We start from the raw sequence: 20,619 nt of genomic DNA on the forward strand, positions 1-20,619 counted from the left end.
CTCGGGTCACTTTAGCCTGCACGTGTAGGGGGATGAAGAAGGTGTTGCAGCAACCCAATCTCAAGAAACAGAGCCAGGGGTGGTTGTGGCAAGGTCTCAGTCACTGGCAGGAGCGTGCTGCTTAACTTTAGGCAGCTGCTTCAGGCACCTCTGTTGTGCTGCTACATCTTCAGGCTGTCTGCTTATTCTGCAGAAAAAAGCAGGGTCTTGTAGACCTTTAAAGGCATATGTCTTTCTCTTGTTGAATATGTAAAAGCTTAGGGAAATTACCACAGCTATACCGACTAGCAAAAGTTAGGAGGGTATTCGCTCTTTCTGTGGGACACCGATGTTAAAAATTGATTCCTACTGTAGTTTCTGTGGTTTGGCAGATCAGATCAGTCCAGGATGTAACAACTATAAATCCTATGAGGAGCAATTGAAGGAGCTGGGACTGTTTAGTTTGAAGAAGAGAAGGCTGAGGGGAGACCTCATCACTCCCTACAACTACCTGAAAGGACATTGTAGAGAGGTTGGTGCTGGTCTCTTCTCACAGGTGATTAGTGACAGAACAAGGGGGAATGGCTTTAAACTCCAACAGGGGAGGTTCAGACTGGACATTAGGAAGAAATTTTCACAGAAAGAGTGGTCAGACAGTGGAATAGGCTGCCCAGGGAGGTGGTGGAGTCACCATCCCTGGATGTGTTTAAGGGTCGTTTAGATGAGATGTTGGGGGATATGGTGTAGGGGAGAACTTTGTAGAGTAGGGCTGATGGTTGGACTCGATGATCCCAAGGGTCTTTTCCAACCTGAATGATTCTGTGATTCTGTGAACTGTCTCTGTTCTGAGTTTCTACTGCAAGAGGCATGCAAGGCCTTAGGCAAGACTGCTGATGCCCCAATGGCTCCGTTTCCTCTGGTCCAGACACATGTCTCCACAGCTCCATTTACACCCCACAGAACAGGTATGTGGCCAGGGGTTGGTGTCTTGTTGGCTGTGTTGTACCTGCTTTCCCTGACCCAAGTGTGCTCAGCGAGAGTGCCCCTCAGCAGACACTGATCTGCGCAACAACAGCCTCTGAGCCCGCACCTTCAGCCCATTGCTCCGAACTAGCCCTTTTTTTCCTTTAAGGAAGGCATAGAGCAACTAGAGCACTGCAGTTTGAAACAAATTGGGAAAATATCTCAAGGGTATCCAATGTTGCTGAAATGTTTACAAGATTAGGGTGGACATGGCATGTTCTTGGACAAGTAAGTGTAACAATCAATGTGACCAGTGTGGTTTCACTCTGCATTTAAGTATATAAGCTCACTTGTTCAAAGACATGCAGAGACTTGAGAAATCAACTTGCAGTTTTACAACCTTATATTATTTTCCTTATACTGAGATGGGCTACTAACTGACAATTACTTAGGCTCTTTCTGCCAAGACTTCTCTACCTCAGCATGACCTTGCACAGCATTTTAAGGCTCGCTGGCACCTTGCCTCTGAGGAGGAAATGCTGACAACGCTACCTGTGATGGATCTGGTATTTCCCATCTGGCTCTCCTCTGTCAGGTAGGGTAATGGTCCGGTTTACAGGTTATAGCAGAAATCTGTGCCAGCACCTCTAACTTTTGCAAGCAAGACTGAAGCACAAGCAGAGGAGATGCAGTGTTTATCTCTTGAGAATACTGTTCTGTTTCCATGGCAGTAGACAGCTCAGTCCAGATTTGGGCAATCTTGTCTGCAAAGTAGCATGAAAAAAATTAGGAGAGAAAAACTTGACTGCAGCTGAATGGAGGCAGTCAAAATTAATCAAGCTTGCATATACTGAGATTGGGTCTGCTATATGAGACTGCAGACACTATGAAGAAATCTCTTTGCTTCCTGCATAGCTAAGGCATCTGATTTAAAATCTGCCTGCCTCAGTCAGTGAGACTTTATAGGAGGCTTCCGCCACTTGCACTCTAGGAGTTTCCCTTCTGACAGGGAAACTATAATTACTTACAATGGGCAGACAAAACCATTGCAAAACATAATTATTAAATTTTGACTCAATAGTAGAGAATGAACTACTGTTACAAAATCTCTTCCATACACTGATAGAGTGATCAGTTAAATGTCTGTAGCTTCAGGGATGCCTCAGAGATCATCAATGCAAACATCTTCAGAAGATAACCTATTAAAGCATAATCCTAGCCTTCTTGGGGTACGTGTAGTATGGTCTCTTACTAAACATTAATGAAAATAATGGAGTTTGTTAGTCAGGGAAAGGAGGAAAATGATACCTGAGGTAGATTTCCAGTTAAACTTTGGTGGAACAATGCCAATCATCTGAAAACCCTTGCAGTCCTTTTAGTGTGTTTTCACTGATTTTGATGGCATGTGAGGGAGGGTTTGCTGACTTCCTCAAATAAATCTCCATCATATGTGGGTTATGTATCAGATTTGAACTGATTTTAGGAGAAGATCAGTGAAAGCTAGCATTAAGTGAAACATGTAACTGCTTCCAGAAAATTTTATTAAGTGGCCCTATTCTTTTAAAAACGCAGACTAGCTGTGCAGTAACAGTTTGAATATCTATTGAGGTAGTAGACAGAGTAAGTGCTGGATGATAGATAATATTATTTACCAAAAAAAAATGTAAAGGTCTCCTCCCCCCCCCCCCCCTCCCCCCCGAGTCAAATTATGTCCAAGTCCATTTGAGCACTTCAGAGACCTAGAAACTAAAGATCGCTTTAAGTTTCTTTGTAAGGTTGTTTAGTGGTACTTGTACAGTGCCCCTGTAAATTGGCTGTTCCTTAATACAGTCTTTGCCAATGAAATGAAAATGACTGATGTTTCAGAGCAAACAATGTTACAGATGTGGGGTTTTTTGTTGTGTGTGGTTTTTTTTTTTTTCTTTTCTGAAGAGACTGCTAAAACAGCTAATAAGGCACTTCTTCTGTTTAGACAATTTGAGTTCTTTCAGGGCACACTCTTCTGTAGCTGAAGAAAACTACTTGTCCTGCATCTTCTAGATGATTGTTGATTATTTATATTATGGGAGTGCTTAAGACTTGCAACAAGATTATTGATGTGTTGCCCCAAAACTTCAGTCAAAATGAATGAGATGGATAAAGAATAGAAAATTGCAGAAGTGTTGGGAATAGCATTTCCCAAAATTTTCATGAGGCTTTTGTTCCTGTTCCAGGAAGCAGAAGCAAGGTCAGTGGAGGCTAGCTTGTCTCTGCTGGCTCAGACAGCCATGCAGTAAGAGAAGATAGGTGGCTTGGGCATTTCTGATTACAAATGGAAAGATTTACCCCTTTTGAATGATGGAAACTTGTACCCAAGAGCTGTAACTCATTTGGAGGTACTGCATTCATTTCGCTGTCCCTCAGGACTCTGTATGTTTGATCAAGACCTTTTTTTCAGTCTCTGTAAGTATATAGAGCACCTGGAAGAAGCTCAGTCCATGTATTTACATTCTACTTGAACTAAAGAGTAAATGCCTGTTGAGGAGCTCAGTACCGTTCTCACTGTTTAATTAGTCTTCTTTACAAAGCCACTATCTTGCTGGCAGGTGATGGTCCCTCATAAGTGGCATCATGTGCTGGCAAGTTATGAATGAGAAAGACGCATCATTGACCTTTAACTGGAATTGAAGCAAATTTTCAGAATAGCTCAAATATTCATTCCAACTATTTCAGCATTGGGCACTAAAAAATGTGAGTATGGACAGAGCCTGCGGCAATGTCTCTTTTATAAGTGGAATGTAATATCCTATATCTCTTGAGAAAATGTGCGTCCCACAAATGTGAATCAGCACTGACAAAGCTACTTGAATTACAGCAGAAACAGGTGAGTAATCCTTCTTTCCGCCATCTTGCATTGCTAATACTTCTGTCATTAGTAACTGGTGGGAGTCAAAAGGCACCCTGGGGTGATGAATGAAGAAGGCAGTGGCTAGTAGAAGATTCTGGGGTGGTTCATGTTCAGTCAAAGGGTGTGTGGGATCCACTCCTGATTTAGAGGAACAGTGGAACTGAAAGCAGAGGGTGATGGTTTCTAAGGGATTGCCCCCTGTGAGAGCAGGTACTTTGGGTCTGGGAGTTTATGAGGCTGGCTGGAGGAGGTAATTGATTGGAACGGTTCCACCTGCATTATATCTGTGTTCTTGTAGCATTGTGGGCAAAACAGTCCTGAGTTGGGGAATTTTCACTTCATTGCAACCACACGGGAGGCAAGCGCCGGGGCTCCTGTCTGGCAGAGGTTCTGGAGGGCAGGGGACTTCTCCCAGCGGGGCAGAGCCAGCTGGAAATGGATGGGACAGGCATTGGGCAGCTCACAGCCATCTCCCTGCAGGCACCCTGCAGTCCCACTGCCCAAACCTTGCTGTTTGCACCCAATATGCTTAGTCAATCTGATCACATTTAAAGGAATGCATCTTGCCACAGAACCAATGCTAAGCAGGTTGCTGAACTTGCACAGGCTGGTGTTAAGGAGAGCTCTGAAAACAGGGAAAGGTGGAAGGAATTGGGAGAGGAGCAGAAAAGAGATGGGGAAGATGTCTCTGGAGGAAGCTGGGACATGGAATGGGACAGGCTTGAGCTCCTCTGTGTGGGGGAAATCTGAGGGACACTCTGTGGAAGAAGCCCAGCTCCAGCTCAGCCCCCAAAAGAGAATTGGCTGATTCTGGCCTGAACCTGGAAAGGTCAAAGAAATGGTGTAGCTTGTGGTGTTGGAAGCTTGTGAAGCAGGATGTTGTTTTTAAATCTTTTGAGCACCTGTGGGAGGACTGGAGACTGAGAAGATGATGAGAATATACAGGTTGGTGTGCTCCAGGGTGTCAACTTACAGCAGAAGGAAACATGAAGATTTCCAAGGGAAAGTGGAACTGTTCAGCTCAGAGCTGAAGCAGGAGTTGTGTGTGACACAGGGCTGCAGCTGGAGTTAACACAAGGTAAAATGTGCCAGTCCCAGCTCTAGAGCAATGTCTCTTCACACTCCCCTTTGCAACACCCCTTTCTTTTGAAAAGAGAAACCTGAGGCCTATTTTAATATACTTAAAACTGTACACTTTACCATACCTTCCCCACCACCAGGGAAGGCAATGACTTAATCATGTAGCATGGGTTGTGCTGTGGATTACACAGCAATGAGTGCTCACCTGTTTTTTCTACGGTATCACGTGTCTTCTCAGGACACCCCCATCTTGGGTTCCCTAGTTTTCCCTTCATTGATAACCATAATGTACAAGAAACCTTCCCAGGTTTACATTTTGTGATGAGAGATACCACATTCACCAGAATTTCAAAGAATTGAAGATCTGGGGTGGAGGAAGGCAGGTGAAGCAGACCTGTGTGTATGCAGTGCCCCATACAGGGGACTCCTGCCTGCTACTGTGAGACTAACAGTAGACTGATTTCATGACAGCTTTCACATTTTGCCCATCTGTCTTGTCCAATCTTAGTTTTATTTATCTTTTTCTACAGTAAGACCTTTTTTCACCAATTCTGCGTTATTGATCAAACCAAGCTTATATTTCAACTGCATTAACTTAAAAATGCAATTGTGCTTTGGAATTTAAAAATAATGACAATTTTCTGCTGGCTTTGTTTCTAGCCTTGTCCAATTTAACTACACCATGGCTCCTTAGATTTGTATTTCACAGACATTTACTTAATTATTTTTTTGCAACTTCAGAGTAGGATTCTGACTTATCATCAGTGTACTTCAGTATAATGTGGCTGTCATGTTCTGCAAGATCTGTAATAAATTAGTACATATAATTGTAAATAGTAGAGATGATTATAAATAATAAGGGAGAACAGAATATGTGAAAAACAATAGAAGCTTAATAAAATGTTAATGATGGGATATTTAAAATAACTAGTTCATTTACTTAATCAACTAAACTGATATAAATTGATCATATTTTGGCAGTGTAGCACTGTCTTCAATTATAATTTTCCATTATAAAATTGATTTTTGTTTTGTTTTGTTTCCCAATTGCAACATCATATGAAAAATATGAAATGGTGACCTGCGCTAAAAAAACTCGATGGCTTCTGCCTCTCAAGTCCTCCTCAGGAAGACAGGTGGTAGCTGGGCAGGTTAACCTCCCCAGGGACCCCCTAGTCATCAGGGACAGAGCTCCTCTGAAAGGTGATTCCAGAGCATGACTGTAACAGGGGTACGCTGCATTCATCCTCAAGTTTTTCTTTTCCACAAGTCCTTTTTTCCATTTATTCTTTTATTGTTAGACAGCTGGTAACCCAATGACTGTGCATTGCAGTACTCAAGCTTGCAAGAAGAATGATTGCTGCTAGTAAGTAAAATGCTCATTTGGCTTGAGTTTCTGATAGCAGTCTTCGCATCTAATTTTATTGCTTTGTTGGTTAAAACAATAACATAGGAGCTTTCCTTTCATAATACCTATCCAGCAGGGAAAATTGGTTGTGCATTGCTCAGTGTCACTCAGTTCTTCAAAGTTCCAAATCCTGAGCTACAGAAATGTTTCCATTTAACTTTTACATGAATATGTTTGAGAGTATGTGTAAATAGTTTTCAGGGTTTTTTTTTTGTTTGTTTGTTTGTTTGTTTTTTTCCATTTGCAGATATATTTCATGGTGAGACTCACTCAGGAGGTGCATTTCTCTCTTACATATGTCTCATACTTCCACTTTTATTGGAAGCACTGAGGAGTGCAGAAATTCAGGTCAGTCTCTTGTTGGGAAATTAATTCATAAATGTTACTACAGTTGCCTATGTAGAATATTGTCATTCAAGAAAATGTCAGCTCTGGAAAGTCAATGTCTGATATAATTTCATCCTTTATTGAGAAGTCTGCCACATGCTGAAAATACAAGGAAGAGTGACACACAGAGAAATTAATAGCATTATATTTAGTAACTGACATATTGTAGAATATGGACATTTTGACACAACTGAAGGACTATCATATTCTGGAAGAGACTATTCCTCTTCTTACCAATTGGAAAAATTATTTCTGAGGCTTACTCTTCCCCATGCAATAAAAACCACTGTGTGCTTAAGAAGTCTGAAGCATAAACAGATTTCTCATAATATGTGCCTTTTTCATGGCATTGGCATTATGGGGTACGACTGTAAAGTTTTTGTTTATGAGATGCCATCTTTGTTAGTCTTAGGTTGCTTGGGTTATTGAGTGGTTTGTGGGGTTTTTTTTGGAGGGTGGGGAAATTTGTGTTTGGTTTTCTTGTTTTGGTTTGGGTTTTTTTTTGTGGTGGTTTGGGGTTTTTTTGGTGCGGGAGTGCTTGTCTTGTAACAAGCACTGATGTGGGACTTGAGCAGACAGTGACAGTTCAGAGCGAAGTCCTGGTATTCTGTGATGATACAGTTTGTCTAGTGTTTTGGCAGCTACTGCCACCCCATGGTTTTCCATAATGGATTAATGCTGCAGAGCTTTAATATGTTGCATTTCTCCAGAAACCTCTTGCAGGTCAGAGAGAAGACAATGAATATTCATTTGGTCTTACTCCCTCCTTCTCTATGTCCCCTTTTCAGAAAAATTCCCTCTGCAAAGAAGAGTAAGTATGGCATGAGCAGCATTGCTTTGGTTTAGGATGGGTGAGTCCTTTCCACTGGATTTACAAATGTGTAATTGAATATCAATTTTGGCTCCCAGGAGTTTTCACTAACTGATTATCTACTTTGGCAGGATATATTCTGCCTTCTTTTTCTAGGAACTTCAAAACGTACATCTGGAGAAAGCTTTTGAATCCTATGTCTTAAAGTTGCCACTGCTTTGGGAGTCTGTGTTTACATCATGGATGCCACATACAGACAGATCTGGGTTAAAGCAATCTGGTCTAAGCAGAGTGTCCTCTGAGCATTGCTTCCAGCAGAGATTTGCCCTCACAAAGCCAGCAAGTGCCCAGCCAAAGGCTCTGATGCAGAAGGGGGTCACTTCAGATACCATTATTCCACTCATTACCCTACTTCATGCCAGGGAATACCCTTGGTGTGGAGGAAGATTTTTCTTCTGAGCAAGCAGCAAGAGCAATCACCTCTCATTCCGTCTATCTTCTCTCTGGGCCTGGAAGCTTCTTTCCCTTTGACCAACCCAGCTGAAACCAGACATCAGTAAAATAGGCTGTAGAAGATAACTCTGCTGGCTTGGAAGCAGAGACTTTGGCGCAGGCATTGGTCTCCCTTTTGTATTATTGGGGACTTTCAACTTCCCTTCCCCCCGCCGCCCCCAACCTCCAATGCACAAAGTCTACCGCCTATGAAGTGTACCCACCGCACTGTATCTGTTTTTTTTCCAGCTGACAGCGCAGCTGGATCCCCTCTCCTTGAGCCCTCTCTCCCCGCCGCCCAGCGGCCGGGGCTCCCCCAGCTGCTGGCCTGCGCTGGAGCTGGCTCCGGGGGCTCCCCAGGAGCCGGGGGCCTCCTGGCCACTGAGGTCAGCCCCCACGCAGCAGGGCGAGGCTGTGGGCGCTGTGTGAGCCCGGGGCTGCAGGCACCAGCCTGCCGGGTTGAATGACCCTCTCCTGGGGGGGCCGGGGAGCTCCCCTCCGCAGTCACCTGTAGCTAGGCACTGCTTTTTTGCATTCCTCCGAAAAAATAGCTCTTCTCAGCCCCGATCCCTTCCCGCGTGTTTTCCTCAAGTGAACCAAATTTACATGTAGCAAGAGCGGAGGTGGTGTTGGCTTTTTTTTTTTTTTTCTTTTTTTTTTCCGGAGAGATGTGGTATTTGTTTTTGCTATCGCCTCTCTCCGCCCCACGGGGCTGGGAGTGGGGGGCTGGAGGGGTACGGAGGGACGGCTGCCCTGCTCCCGCCCCGGGGAGGAGCTTCAGCCCCAAATGAGGTGCGTTTTCCACCTTTTGGATTCGTCTTCCCGGAGAGGCGCTGGGGTTACGGCAGCACCGGTCCCTGAGGTGCCCCGGGCCGGCGCCCATGGCCCTGCTGTCCGGCTGCGGTGCTCGCTCCCCGCCCCGATGGGGAAAGGCTGCGTCTCGCTTGTAAAATGAAGGGAACGGGATCGCCGAGCGGGCGGCGGGAGCCGCTTCTACGCCTTTCGGAGTTGAGCATGGAGGGCGGTAAAACAGCTACCTGAACGCGACAAAAAAAAAGAAAGAACCTCCAACCTCCAAAAGCCAACAACAAGTAGTTCTCGCCTGGCAGGGAGGCACGGAGAGCGGCTGGCGATCGGCGTCCGCCGCCGCGCACAACCGGAGCCCGCCTGGGCAGAGGAGCCGCCGTCTCTCCCCCGGCGAAGGTAGCGGCGGGGCGGCGGGAGGAGGGGGGCTGGCGGGGGGCAGCGGGCAGAAACCCACGGCAGCCCGGCGCCGGTTCCGCCGACTCTTCCCCGAGATGCACGCTCCTCTTCGCGATTTGTCTGAGAAAGTAGCGAGCCGAGCTCCACGCAGCCAGCTTTTCCAAGGGTGTGCCTGCTGCCTGAGCTTACTGGGGGGCTTGGTATTTTTTCCCAAAACAGAATCCCTCCCTCCCAGAAGGGGGGGGGGGGGGGGGAGACAAATCTCTAATCCCTTTTTTTTCCCTTCGTTAAGCTGTTAGGATAATAAAAGATAGGTGCCCGTTAAATAATTAACCGCACACTTTCTATTCCATCAGCTCGGTTCACGCAGCCCCGCGAGGGAGAAGGGGGTGGGGACGGTGGCGGATCTGTACGCGGGAGAAGCGGCACAGTGCCATTTCGGCAGCCTGCTGTCAGGGGAAGCCGGGGGGAGAGCCCGGGGCTTTGCCCGGCGCGGGCAGGAGGGAGAGCCCTCCGCGGGAGGAGCCCGGCGAAGCCTTGCCCGGCGGTGGGTGGTGCGGGGCCGGGGGCTGCCGGCGGGGCGGGCCGGGAGGGCTCTCCCGGAGGTGCGGGGCGGTGGGAGATCGTGGGGATGGAGGGGGCTGGCGCAGACGGTGACGACGTGGAATAGACTCTCCCCCCCCCCCCCCCGCCCCGCTGATGCTTGAGGGGGCTTCTCGATTTCTTCTTTCTGTTTGCGTTTAAGGCAGAAGCTCGTCCCCCGCGGACCTGCCCGCGACCGGCAGCTCCCCCTGCACAGCGACCGGGCTGCGTGTGTCCCCCCCCGCCCCCCTTCGCCCCATCCCCGCTGCCGCCTCCCGCGCCCTCCCCAGTCATGTCCGACCCGGAGCGATGGGGAAGCTCGAGGACAACGAGAGGGTGATCCTCAACGTGGGGGGCACGCGGCACGAGACCTACCGCAGCACCCTGAAGACCCTGCCGGGGACGCGCCTGGCCCTGCTCGCCTGCGAGTCCCAGAGCGAGTCCCCGGGCGGCGAGGAGCCGCCGCCGCCCCCCGCCAACCCGCCGCCGCCGGCGGGCGGCTGCCCGGAGCCCGGCAGCGGCTGCAGCCCCCGGGGCAGCGGCGGCGCCAGCGAGTTTTTTTTCGACCGGCACCCGGGGGTCTTCGCCTATGTGCTCAACTACTACCGCACCGGCAAGCTGCACTGCCCCGCCGACGTCTGCGGGCCGCTCTTCGAGGAGGAGCTGGCCTTCTGGGGCATCGACGAGACCGACGTGGAGCCCTGCTGCTGGATGACCTACCGCCAGCACCGCGACGCCGAGGAGGCCCTCGACATCTTCGAAGCACCCGACCTGCTGACGGGCGAGCCGCCCCCCGACGGCGACGACGACGACCTGGCGGCCAAGAGGCTGGGCATCGAGGACGTGGGGGCGACCGCCGAGGGCAAGGGCGGGCGCTGGCGGCGGCTGCAGCCCCGCGTCTGGGCGCTCTTTGAGGACCCCTACTCCTCGCGGGCCGCCAGGGTAAGCGCCGCCGGCCGGCGCTCCCGCCCGGGGAGGCCGAGGGGCTGCCAGGGGCACACACGCCATGGTCCCCTGTGCGGGAGGCCTGCGCGTGGAGTGCCGAGGGGAAGCTCGCCCCGTTTGGGGTGGGCGTGTGGAGGCGACGCTTCGGTGGGCCGCTGCATGGGGGTGATGTCGGGCCCCATGGGGCGGTGGTGCTGGTCCCCTCTGCGTCTGCAGGCAACATCAAGCAGCGAGGGGGTCCTGCTGCGGGTGAGGTGGGAGCTGTGCCCCAAGGAGCCTGCGAGGGAACCACGCTCAATCCCCCTGGCCTGGGTGGGGGTGCGGAGGTGCGCTTGCAGAGGGGCCCAGTTGTGTGGTGGGGGGTGTGGGCAGGAACAGCCTTGACGTGCCCTCACCCTGTCTGAGCCTCACCGGGAGGCCATCATCCCTCCCCCAGCTGTCAGAGGTCTCGGCTTTGGGGTGAGGTGGTGGCAGCAATGCAGGAGGGCGACCTCAGCCCTTTCCCGACTTTGCCCTGTCCGCAGTGGGAGGTGATCTGGGTTCAACAAAGTAAGTGTGACGGGGGGGTTACCCTGGCTCTTCCTCCATTGATTTCTCAGGGTGACCCTCGCTGGCTCTGCGGCTGAGGGTGTGGGTACAAGACTGTAAATGATTGTACTAAGTTTCCGTTATTTAGATAGGGATTTTGGATTCTGATGCTGACTACTTTCTACTTCAGTGATTTGGATTTTAGTTGCGTCTTTTAGTTGCTGTTGTCAGTGGCAGTGCGGGTTCACTTTCTAACCCAGGGGTTTGGAGCAAACAAATGGTTGTAATTCCTTTGAGAGAAATATACAGTGGTGCCTCGAATTTAACGACGAGAAAAGCAACCACCAGGAAATCTTCCCTGCGATAGAAGAAAAAGAACTTGTAATTGGAGATGTTTGTTTATAAAATGGTGCTAAGTGTTTTGCAGCATATTTACCAGGATTGCCATGAAAGTGTTCAGAGCTAAGCCTCATCCTGCAGAAAGTGCAGTTGTGGTGGGTGTCATCTCCTGATCAGTTCCACTGATTTCTCTGACAGTCTCATAGATGTGGCCATGAGCGTGCGGTTAAGTGACTTCCTGAATTGTACCCTGTGGCCTGATGCAGTTTCTGTGAAAGTTAGCAACTCCTATGAGCTTAGTGAGGTAAGTTAAACAGAAAGTAAAAGTCCTTGCAGTTACTACCGTCACTTGCTGAGTGCCAGCATTGTTTATGTTTTTGAAGGCTGGCCACCAATACGTTTTCCCTTGACAGCTGGCTCCAGCTGATACTTGAAATACGTTTTTAATAAAGGATTGGTTCTGAAGAAAAACTACCAGGAGTGTCTATCTTTGCTCATTAATGACATACCCACGTTGCTCGCATCTTAGCTGATTGAATCTCGAAGAAAATTTGGCTGTCGGTTACCTGACGAAACAGTAGTGCGTGCGGTGATTGCGCTGCAGGTTTTCTTTCACCTACTGTTTTGTGGAAAGTTGCTGACGTTGTCGAATCTGCAGCTTGTACGAGAGGCAATCTTTCCGCTCAACTTTGCTGGAGGACTGAGGAGTGCAAAGTAAATGTGAAGTGGAAGATACCGGGAGAAATAGGAAGGTAGGCATGCTGATTGCAATTGCGCCCTGGAGTTGTAGCTGTCACCTGGATTTTCAGTCCACTTCGGTCCACTCTTTGGCGGAATCTGTAGGCACTTGCTTTCCAGATTTTCCATCTGTACTAGACCATCCTGAACTGTCAATGGCTCGGGTAAAGATATTTCAAGTTTTCAAAACGAATGCCATAATTAACACTATAATAGAAAATTGCGACACAGCAGTATCAATATCTTGGAAGATAAAGTATTTACTTTTTTATAACTTAAAAACTGGTTTGAAACATTATATTCTGATTTCAACCCCAGGCAGCCAGAGTAAGGCTGTGTCAGAGCCGTAACAACAGTGTAGTAAATCAGTGTTTTCGTTTTCTTCACGGCTGCTGCTCTGTACCTTGATCTTTCAGGTAGGGAGACAACTTTTGAGAATTGCTGGCAAGTTTTAAAGCATTAAGTAAATTTGTATTTAAGGACTAGCCTGCACTTAGTAAGCACTCCTAAACACAGTAATTTAAGGTGATGGTAACCTTAGTTTGGAACTGAGACGTTACTGTCAATTCAACATTTTCCCACACCTGAAACAAAGACATTATTTTCTGAGTATTCTGGCAAATACACTTGTGTTTTGTGTCAGCTGAAATGATGACTAACTCTAAAAAGAATTGAGTGAAATCCTGGCCTTACTGAAATCAAGACAAAACTCTGTGAGCATCAGTCTTTGCCTCATAGTGTTAGCTACTGACTCATACACCAGTTAGATTATGGTGAGGCCGCTTAGTGGTAAACTTTCTTAATAACTGTGGTAATTATGGTTTTTAGCATTACTGCCCGATTTCAGCAATGTCTTTTCTGGGCAGTATGATGGTGATAAAAAATGGGATATTTTCTGTTAATGAAATGGTATTTAATATTTGTGATTTTCTTTATCCTAAACTGTGATCTCTAAAAATAGAAATTTATAGAAATTCAAATACAAGTTGCCATGGTAACCTATTGAGGGATAGTGCATGCACAAGATTATTCTAGCAAGACCATCCAGTGATGTTATATAAATAGTGGAACTAGTTTGTTGACAAGAAGGTTTACTTCTTTTGAGATTCTAAAAAAGAATTTCAACTTTTAGTGCATGCAGTTTAATATTCAGATACCGACATCTACTAAACATGGTTTTTATAAATATAAAATCCATGTACGTACAATTGCTTTGAAACTTGCAATCCTTTTTGTTGTTTCTCAAGTTCAGGAGTTATGTCTGAATATTATTTCTGTTTTCATTTTACTTTTTGGATTTCATAGCCTGTGAAATGAAATTAAAGGGTACAGTGGTACTCCTTTCACTCCAGGCTTAATAGAACAATTGTTCACAAACTGCTATTTGACAGAATGCTATTAATTACGTAGATATGGAAAGCTATGGGTTTAAGACACTGTCAAAGGAGGAGAAGCGTGGGGCAACTAAATCTTTCTGTGCGTTGGTTTAAGCATCTCTGAAACAGGCACTTACCTGATTCCTATCTAAATCAAACATGTATTACGAGTTTTGCTACTTAATACCTGCAAGTGATTTTGATATCCTTTGATGGCTGATAAGTGCAAAGCACTTGTTATGCTTTAGTAAAGTGCAAAGATACATCTAAATAGTTTGTAAGAAAGGATAAGAGGCATAATTAAGCACTGAGTTTAGAAGAGTGTCTGCAGATGCCCAGCAGGACATAGAATGTCGGTGCTAGTCTCAGATATCGTATTTCAAATTAAGCTTTTAAGGCCTTTTACTTTTGCATAATAGTTGAGACATGATGCTGTTTAAAGAAGTAATTAGTATTTGTCACTGATTTTTCCTAAGTATTATGGATTACTCATGTACTTAGTACAGGAACTCAAAAATGGCCCTGGCATTCACAAAGTTCATAGCTATATATCCTTCACTTTCTGAGAAGACTGTAAATCTGTTCGTGGATAAGGGGAGAGCGCCTGCAAAGTTGGGTAGCTCAGCAGTGCAGGAGCTGGCGTGGCCCAGGGCACTGGAGCAGGTGTTGCCTACAACACCCTTGCCATTTTCAGTAGCTGAAGGCAAATTACACAACCCCTACGCTGTACGGCCTTTATCTGTAGGAAAGATCATAACTGGTTTGCAAGAGAAGGATAAAAACTAATTAGCGAGTATTTATAATGTTGGATGTAAGTAAGTATTCACTGAAATGCAAATAAAACCACAAAAGCCTTGCAGTCTAGGCATCAAGCGACTTACGCCTTGCAAGTGTTCTTAGAAATACTGATCTTATGCTGCTTCATCATAAGATGAGGAGCTGGACTCGAGCAGTGAGTGGTATTGTTGGATGGAAATACGAAGTTCCCATCTACTGCTTTACATGAAGTTACGGTGTCAGAGACTCCTTTTAGTGTCCCGTAACATTTACACCAGCTTTGAACATTCGGTGGGGTTGGTTGTAAGAAGAATCAGCTGAAATGAGTGAGATGAGAGAGGGAGAAAATGCGATTTTATAGATCCCCTTGAAAAGCTAAAGCTACAGAAATCATATTGGAGAGCATTCTTGTCAAAGATAACTTATGTCTTTATTTGGTGGCTTGCTTATGTTTTCTCCAGGTACTTAGAGACCTGTCCTGTACTGTGGTGAATGACTGGAGTGGGTTATATTTTTAGGGCTTTGGCTGTTCGTGATGCAAGACAGTTTTTATTTTTGGTGAAAGCAATGCTGCTGGGATAGTCTGACATACTGTGAATGGAGTGGTGAAGATATGTTAGTCTCAGAATATATGTTTGTAGATTAATAGTGAATAGCAAAGTTTATTTGCTTTCTTAACAAATAGGAAGGCCCTTTAACTTATAAGTGGAAATCTTTACTTGCGTTTATTCAACACGGAAAGCAAATATACTTTAGATTTTACCACTTAATAATTTTTGAGCTATGCGGACACCTTCTTTCTGAAAATGATACAAAGAAAATAGTAAAGGTTGATAAACTGCAAAGAGAATATTCCTTTTGCCATGCCGGTAACCAAAGTGCTGAATTTATTTTCAAGTGGGAAAAGAGGCAAGTAGATGAAACTGGTGAAAACCAGTCATTCTGCTTGAAGCATTTAGCCTATGGGAGCTGTCATTTTTAAAGAAACAGCAAGATCTGTTCCTAAATACAAAAATCATAATGCATCACTGTAACAGATATTCATACACTCTCTAGCTTCATGTATACATGGGCTGACTGAATCGCATTGTAGGTAATTTTTATTAATTTACTTCTGGCATGCTGGCTTTTAGAAGTCTTAATTGGGAACTGCAGCTTAATACATGACGTATTCAACATAAAACTAGCTTGATCTACCTCAAGTGTAGATGGTCTCTGATGGTACTGACATATCAGTGAGGTAAAATCAGCAAGATTTCTGCCTCCCGAACTTCTGCCTTTTCCTCTACAGCTGTTCTGCCTGATGCTGCTAGTGTTTCCATGGAAACAAGCCAGCTCTTGGCTTCCTCTTCCCATTGAAAACAGCCTTCTCGCTGTCACTTATTCATCTGGGAAAAGCATTTTGTCATGGCTCTGACATAAATGCCACAGAGATGATCTGTCCTATCATTTCAGAAATAGGTGCTGTTACGTATGTGCGCGTGCATACAGCCCAATTCGTCTTCCAACGACTCTAAAATAATTCAGTTAATAGACTTAGACTGAATTTGCTTTGGTGTAACTGGAAGTGGAAATTAGCTTAACATACACAGACCAAGATAATAATGGTGTGAGAAGTATTTTTGGTTGAGAGATCTGGTAGTCCATGTTTCCGTCCTGTATGTAGTTAATACACAATGTGCTATCTGTCACGTTTGTTTGTGGTGGTAAAATTTTTAAGTGGTTTAATTTGGGGATGAGAATTTATCTTCACACCGATTAAGATGGTGGTGGGAGGAATAGCTCACAACTTCTGGTGAATATTGTATAGGTTTCAATGAGATATCAGATGAGATATCACATTATCATGCCATTGTCATGTGATGCAGTCAGGATACAAAAGAAGTGATGTAAGAAAACTGGTATCTGCGAGGTCCCTATATTCTTGAAGTGTCTGATACTTAGTCCAAGGTAAATGTATCAATCTATACTCTGTGAAGAAGTCAGCATTTTTACTTGTTTTGGTGAATTTGTGTTGAGTCATAATCAAAGAAGTTCAGAACTCAGACTAATCCCAAATCCTTGATTAGTTTACGTCACTGTAGGAACTTCAAGATATTTTAAGGGAAGTTTGTCTAAAACTTGCTTGTTCTTTTCCACTTCAGTAATCATTGGCAGAAAGTGACTGCTCTCTCCTTATGAAGTTACCTTGCAACTGGGGTAGAAGGATCAGAGAAGAGGAAAGGAGTCCCTATATAAATGTTTAATATTTTAATAATCTCTTAAGAAGTGCTGTCCAGTAGTTTTAAGATGGAAGAGACAAGATCTTTTCATTATCAAGTGCTGTTTCAGTGCTGTTCATTTCTCCAGAGATGACTCCTGCTTGTCCTGCACTTCATTCTCTTGGCTCATCTTGGGGAAACACAGTTTCCTTCAGCCACAACTGGAAAGAATGGGTTTATGCTCTCTATATTTAGCACCCGATGGGGATAGTATGTTCCCTTTTAATTCTCTTCGCTAAACTCTTCTTTAGTCCTCACTTCTGGCAGTGTGATTTATATAAGCTTATTGATTCACTGTAGAAACTTATGGGGGTTTCTGCAGATTGTTTTTTTTTTTTTACTGTGAGTAAAGTATTTGGGCAAATAAAATATAGATATGGTAGTCAAACTATTGGTTATCATTCTGCTTAGTATATTTTTTATAGTGATACAGTTCCTTTACACACATTCTTGCACAAGAACACACCCGTTCCGGTATAAATTAGTAATTGCATAGGAATAAAAATTTGTTTTTAAAGCAATGCTAAGCAAGGCTATTTAGGAGTTTTATGTGGAGAGTAAATAGGGGAGCTACATCCACTCTTACTTATGTGTACTGTTATTTTCAAAGAGCCTTTCTTCTTGTGCAAGGGCTGAAACATGAGGCTATTTCACACAGAAATAATTTAAGGTGGTGAACACAATATACAGTTGTGGAAATGTGTACAGACATACTAATATAAACTTAGCATTGACAATATTTATCAAGATGATAAAAGGGATTCAAGTTGTAGCGATGACCTGGTACATTTTCTTCCCTATCCTGACATACACATGCATATATGTTGATATAAGTAAATGGTAATTTTTTCAGAGAGCTGTAGAAATAGCTGTAGAGAACGAACATCAAATCACACTTTTTTCCCCCCTTTTTTTTTAATTTTACAAATGTGTTTAATTAACATCTTTGTTGATACTTTGTGATGACTAAAGCACTTCTGAAGAAAAAACTCCACTTCCATCTGTTAATCAGTAGTGTTAAAAATAGAATGCCATCTAATCACATGAAATACAATTTCTTGTGATTTGTGATATGCTTTACAGAAATTTTGACTGAAGTGGTGACTTGAAGCTTAAAAGCCAAATTATCCAATTATATATTATAACCATGGGTTGTTTCCATCCCCCCGCCTTTAAATTGAAAATTCTGAGATGTTGCTGTGATTTTGGTCTTTTTACCAGTCGGTTAATTATTACAGTGGTGTAATAATTCAATCCTTTCTTACTACAGACAGCCTTTAGTAGTTCCTTAGTGTTTCTAGGTGAACCTTAGATATCGGGTCTTTGATATACTCCTGCAAAATGCTGTAAACAGAGAACAGTCTCTTACCCTGGTGCTGAATAATGTGGTAAAGTTCATTAATATTCATTAAATATACCACCCAATACCATCTATTCTTATTTCTGAAAGTATAGGTTCTTTAGTGTTTACATTTTCATTGGTGTATAGCATACAAAATGTTTTACTGTGCCTAGTCTTTGAAAAAGGTGAAGTATCCATTGAAATTTGTGGGTTTGGTTTTGATAATTTGTAGAGCACTACCTTTATAGCAGTAATCTTCTTTTTAACTCTTTAATACTTATCCTAAGAGAAATAATTCTTCTTTAGGAATGACTTCCACCATGTTAAAATGCTTGCTTTGATAAAAGCACAAGGCTACTTCGATACTAGGGGTATGATAGTACGTGCGATTTTAGAGCAGCAGAAATCAAATGCTGAAAGTCAATTAACGGCTGAGAAAATTATTTTTTCAGTGATTTGCATTGGAGAAGATGAAGTCAGTAGAGTGAAAAAGAGGGCTGCAGAACAGTGCTGTGGAATTGTGCATACTCGTTGTTGCAATAACGAGGAGCGCAGTCTGAGTTCCTGATGATTTTGCGAGGGGACTGCACTGGTGCCTGCCGCAGCGCTGAGTGAGAGTGTTTAACCATCCCCAATGGCATCCTGCTGGCGGGTGCTCATAAGTAGAGGGAAGAATAATGTCTTCTAATCATATTTCTCTTGGCCTACTTAATTTCTCAGATCATAAATGTTCACAAAGTATATTAGGCTTTTATATGCTGTTGACTGTAAGATTGAGGGTAATCAAGTATGTAGTAATTAGTATTTTATATAAAGCCTGTGCAATAACAGAATCTTTGATTTTTTTTTTTTTTTTTTTTAAAGCAGTGGTAAAAATTATTACAGGACAATATAAAGGATGTTTTTAAAGTATACAAATGTGTGGGTATAAACTTCCTTTAGTTTTTAGACAATACCAAAGGACATGTTCTCATTAGTCCTTATTTTTACCTAGGTATTCAAAAATCCTCTGTACTCTTCAAGCGAGCTGTCTATTTTATCTTCTTCAATTGGTAATCCTTTACCAATATGAATGGCAATTATTTTTAATAATTGGTTTCAGGAGCATCTTAATTTTCACAGAATAATGATTGTTAGGAGCTGAAAAGTTAATGTAGACCTTTTTTATATCATCCCAAGTGTTATTCAGTTTTTTTTTTTCTGACAGGAATTTTGCAGTATTCTAAGTTTAATCCAGATATGGTTTGGAGAAGAACTTTATTTGTCTTTCTGGTTTCTGAGCACATTTGGGAATGGAGTTTTCCTGCATTTTCAATTCTAGGTCTGATATCTACCTTCAGTTTTCCATTTGAATTTTAGAATATAATTGATATGTGAGTACATCTGGATTTCATCTTGAACATTCTTGCATTAGTCTGGGAAATTATTTAACAAATTATAAAAAACTCAGTGGGAAATGAGTTTTGGCTCTCTGCAGCATCCTGACAGAGGGGAAGCGGAGAGGGAGATGCTGATCTTTTCTCCCTGGGATCCAGTGACAGGACACATGGGAATGGTTCAAAACTGTACCAGGGGAGGTTTAAACTGGAGATTAGGAAGCATTTCTTTACCAAGAGAGTGGTCAAACACTAGAACAGGCTTCCCAGAGAGGTGATTGAGGCCTCAAGCCTGTCAGTGTTTAAGAGGCATTTGGACAAGGCCCTTAATAAGATGCTTTAACTTGGTCAGCCCTGAACTGGTCAGGCTGTTGGAGTAGATGATCATTGTAGGTCCCTTCCAACTGAAATAATGTATTGTATTCTAAATAAATAAGTCCTGGTTTTCCAATGTCTTTTCCCTTACAATGGAAAATGAAGTCCTTTTACTTAATAATTATGATGTTTCATTTTTTTATGATTAAAAAAATAAAGTGTATATAGTAAATGGCATATAATAAATGACATCAACAGCTTTGTTTTGGGTAGAAATCAAGCGGGGTAGGATTTTGGCACAGGTATTGAACATCAGCTCTGCTGTATAACTCACTATCTGTTCATTATCTCTTAATACTTTATGTTAAGCAAAGTGATTTAAAGACCTTAGGCGTCTTTGTCCTTTGACCAGTGAATTTTATTACTGGCTATATTTGAGGGTATTTGAATATAGTTTTGAGTTTGACCACTGGGGCTTTTGACAGCAGGCTGGAGTTATTTTCTTGCTTGCCTAGGTGATAAACCTATGCAGCTTGGAGAAAGAAATGGTCATGTTTGTCATTTGTCTCCGAAACAGGCATGTGAAGCTGATGTTGCAGTGACCCGTGAATGGTCAACAAAATTGGTTTGATGCATTGCAGCTACAGGGTCTCCTTGGTTAGTCATTGCACATGTTAATTTGGTGCTTTGGTAGCAGAACAAATGAGCTGGGGGAATTAAAAAGGAGAAAATATTTGATAAATTACATCTTGGTGAAAAATGAGCCATTATGGACTGAAGCAAAGAATGTATTTTCATTATTTTGGTTTATCACAATATAATCCGCTAAA

At 43.8% G+C, this 20,619-nt stretch overlaps 1 protein-coding gene across 9 annotated transcripts in view; it reads left to right on the forward strand.

Moving 5' to 3' along the window:
- Positions 1–8,660: 8,660 nt before the first annotated feature.
- The window catches only part of KCNC2 (potassium voltage-gated channel subfamily C member 2), a 105,851-nt gene continuing 93,892 nt past the window's right edge, over positions 8,661–20,619 (forward strand). For all 9 annotated transcript variants that reach the window (XM_074827219.1, XM_074827222.1, XM_074827223.1 and 6 more), the window contains exons 1-2: positions 8,661–9,210; positions 9,960–10,734. In XM_074827219.1, coding sequence (XP_074683320.1) covers positions 10,102–10,734 — 633 coding nt within the window. In that variant the 5' untranslated portion in view covers positions 8,661–9,210; positions 9,960–10,101. The remainder of the gene's footprint in view (positions 9,211–9,959; positions 10,735–20,619) is intronic.

Source organism: Strix aluco, chromosome 5 (genome assembly GCF_031877795.1).
Source record: "Strix aluco isolate bStrAlu1 chromosome 5, bStrAlu1.hap1, whole genome shotgun sequence".
NCBI classification, from domain to species: domain Eukaryota; kingdom Metazoa; phylum Chordata; class Aves; order Strigiformes; family Strigidae; genus Strix; species Strix aluco.